The following is a 3,379-nucleotide window of genomic DNA, read 5'->3' on the forward strand; positions in this document are numbered from 1 at the left end:
CCTGCCTCTGCCTCCCGAGTGCTGGGATTAAAGGCGTGCGCCACCACCGCCCTGCTTGTTTTCTGTATTTATCAATCAGGCAAAGATCACACAGTACAAACTTCTGTGACCACCCAGCTCAGCCGGCATTGACATTAATAATGACTACCTAATATTAGCTTATCATTACTGGTATTTTGAGATTGGAGCTCATGTAGCCTAGACTATCCTTAAACTCGCTATGTAGCTGAGGATGACCTTGAACACCCCCCCCCCCATTTTCTTATATGGACCTTCTATGTCTAGCCTGAAATTCACCATCCTCCTGCCTCAGCCTCCTGGGTTCTGGGAATGCACATGCATGGGTCTGTGCTAGGCTAAAACCACATTTCACAAACGAGGAGCCTGAGACTTGCCCCACTGCCTGGGTTAGGCCTAGCTGTCCACATTGCTCCCAGAAGGAGGGGCAGGATTCACTTACCTGCACGAGTTCTTTACTGAGTTCCAGAGTCATTAAGTCATTTTCACAACTTGGCTTGAACAGGGACAGGAGTAGCTCAGGGTTGCACCCCACCTTGGGAGATGTGGTCAGAACTGGTGCAGGGGAGGACTGTGGCCTGACATCTGTGGGACCAGAGGAGGGCAGAGTGGACAGTCACCGAGCGAGCACTGGATGGCAGATAAGGCCAGTGAGCACAGAGAAGCCGCCCGAGCTTAAAGAAGAGTGTGGCAAGCAATCTGATGGGAGGCAGAGAGGAGGATAGGGCTGCTAGGTTGGGCTCACCACAGCTGGAGGCCCTCAGCCAGACCTCATTGGCCAGAGGGAGTTCCACAAAGGAGGCTATGGTGCTGGCGTTGAGCTTGCGGGCCTCCCCGATCAGGCCTTGGGGTGTATCTGGGAGATCGAAGCCTTTGATTTTCTTTTCTGGAAAGATCTTGATGGAGTATTCACCTGTGGTCTGAGGGCAGAGAAGGAAGCAGGGGCATCAACTGTGGCACTGCCTTCCCTTCCCTGTGCCTGACCACCCTTCCCCCTCGGGCCCTTTCTTCTCTTTGTTCTCTAACCCAGCTCAGAGTTTGTCTCTCCAGGGCCCTTCCTTGACCCAGCAGTCTAGGTTAAAGGACTCTCTGACTCATCAATGAAAAGGTTCCTGGAGGAAGTCGCCTCTAAATTAACCAGAGAAGGAAAACAGGTATTAGACAGAGGTAGAAAGTTGGGATGAACCGGTGATGGTGGCGCATGCCTTTAATCCCAGCTCTCAGGGAGGCAGACGCAGGCAGATCTCTGAGTTTGAGGCTAACCTGGTCTACAGAGAGAGTTCCAGGGCAGCCAGGACAACACAGAGAAACCCTGTCTCGAAAAAAACAAAAAAACAAAAAAAAAAACCAAAAAAAAAAAACAAAATAAAAAAGAATCTTAATCAAAGCAATGACCGAACATGCATGCTCCCCTCCCACACTAGCAGAGGGCTTTCTTTCAGTGTGGAAGTAGAAAGACGTGGACAAGCTCTCTCGTAAAGAGATCTGAAGATTAAATCCTGTTCCGGATTGGCATGAAAAACACCAGGCTCCAAACCACAATCCCTGAAAGACTTCCCAGAGATGATCCGCACAGAGCTTGACTCACTGGGACGCCTTGAGCATGTTTACATCAGTGCGGAACTGGGTGCAGCCTACTGCCGAGTCCCCGGGGAGAGTAGCTGATACTGTGACATTAAGGACAGCTTTCCGCGCTGTACAAAGATCAGAAGCATAGGGTAGGGGGCACAGTGTGGTTACACAGCTGTAACCCGTGAGACTGTTCACCCGGACTGGAGGTCAGGGAGGGTGAGTTTATTTTTGCTCTCTCAAAGCTGTTGACAACAGAAGTGCCTGCAGACAAGAGTCTGACCTAGGGTGTGGTCAATTGGGATTCTGGGTACAGAGGTGGACCAAAGGTTGGAGAATTCAAGTCTATTCCTTATATCGTGTTAATGAAGTCTGTTGCCTCCCTCCTCCCCTTTTGGAGTGAAATCTATCAGTGTGTGGAAAATAAAGCAAGAGGATTCAACAGTCACTGAATTTCCCTCCCGATGCTGTTCTGTGTTTCTGCTCTTATTTCTCTTCCTTTTGTTTAATAATTCTAATCCTCGCTCTCCTGCCCTGAAGCATACGAGCTGTGTCGAAGCTGGTCTTTGGCAGTTATCCTGTGCAAGAAACAGAGAAGAGGCTTCCAAGCAACCCACAGTACAAGGTGAAGACAGGATCAGAAGTCCAAGGCCATCCTCAATTAGGTGGTGAGCTCAAGGCTAGCCCGGGCTATAGGAGACCCCATCCAGGAAAACAACAACAAACATCAAAGAAAAGAAAGAAAAAGGAAGGAAAGAAGGAAAGGGAAGGAAGGAAGACAACACAATGTTGGTAACTGTTGTCATCAGAAGGGAAAATGAAGATTTTCTCTATTCTGTGCCAGGAGTGGTTGTGCACACCTTGAATCCCACACCCAGTAGACAGGCAGGCAGATATCTGTGAATCTGAGGCCAGCCTGGGTTCCAGTCCAATCAGGAATACATACTAAAAGTCGTAGCAGCTCTCTCGTTCTCTCTCTCTCTATATATATATATTCCCTGTTCTTGTTGTTATATTCTAAAAAGTATGCATTTAAATTTCATGCATGTATCTATATTCTGTGTGTGTGTGTGTGTGTATGTGAGTGTATGGTCCACCCATTGTATGTAAACCTACACATAGGTGCATTGTGTGTGGAGGCCAGAGTCTGAAATCAGGCCTTAGGCACCTTCCACTCTTGCATGTCACTTTATTTTTAAATTTAAATTACTATTAAGTTTGTGACATGGGTGGGGTACATATGTGGAGGTCAGAGAGCACTAGGTGGAGTTGGTCCTCTCTTTTCACCTTTACGTGGGTTCCGGGAGATTGAACTCAGGTTAGCAGTTTATGTGACAAGTGTTTTATCCACTGGGCTTTCTCATGGGATTCATCCATCTTATGATGAGACAGGTACACATCTCCATGCTTCCCCCGGCCCCCATCAATAGGGTCTCACTGCATAGCCCTAACTGGCCTGGAACTCACTCTTGTAGACCAGGCTGGCCTTGAACTCACAGAGATCCGCCTGCCTCTGCCTCCCAAGAGCTGAGATTAAAAGCGTGGGCTACTATACCTAGCAAGACAGGGAGGGTCTCTTAGTGACCCAGGACCTCACTAATTGGCTAGCCTGGCTGGTCAGAGAGCCTCCAGGGCCCTCAGTGCTAAGGGTTGTTTCCCATGGGTGCTGGGGATCCAAGCCCAGGTCCTCATGCTTGCATAACGGACACTGCCACCAAACACCTCTCCAGCTCCATGCATTGTTTTCTGTATTTATCTTTTTTTTTTTTTTTTTTTTTTTTTTTTTTTTTTT

The 3,379-nt window shown here is 48.3% G+C and overlaps 1 protein-coding gene across 1 annotated transcript in view; it reads right to left on the minus strand.

The window, feature by feature from the left end:
* Eng (endoglin) overlaps nt 1-3,379 on the minus strand; it is a 41,456-nt gene that overhangs the window by 6,804 nt on the left and 31,273 nt on the right. The window contains exons 7-8 of the mRNA XM_005346044.2: nt 764-938; nt 461-603 (exon numbers count right to left, since the gene is read on the minus strand). Of these exons, the coding sequence (XP_005346101.1) occupies nt 461-603; nt 764-938 (318 nt within the window). The remainder of the gene's footprint in view (nt 1-460; nt 604-763; nt 939-3,379) is intronic.

The sequence above is a fragment of the Microtus ochrogaster genome, chromosome 4 (assembly GCF_000317375.1).
Source record: "Microtus ochrogaster isolate Prairie Vole_2 chromosome 4, MicOch1.0, whole genome shotgun sequence".
Taxonomy (NCBI): Eukaryota; Metazoa; Chordata; class Mammalia; order Rodentia; family Cricetidae; genus Microtus; species Microtus ochrogaster.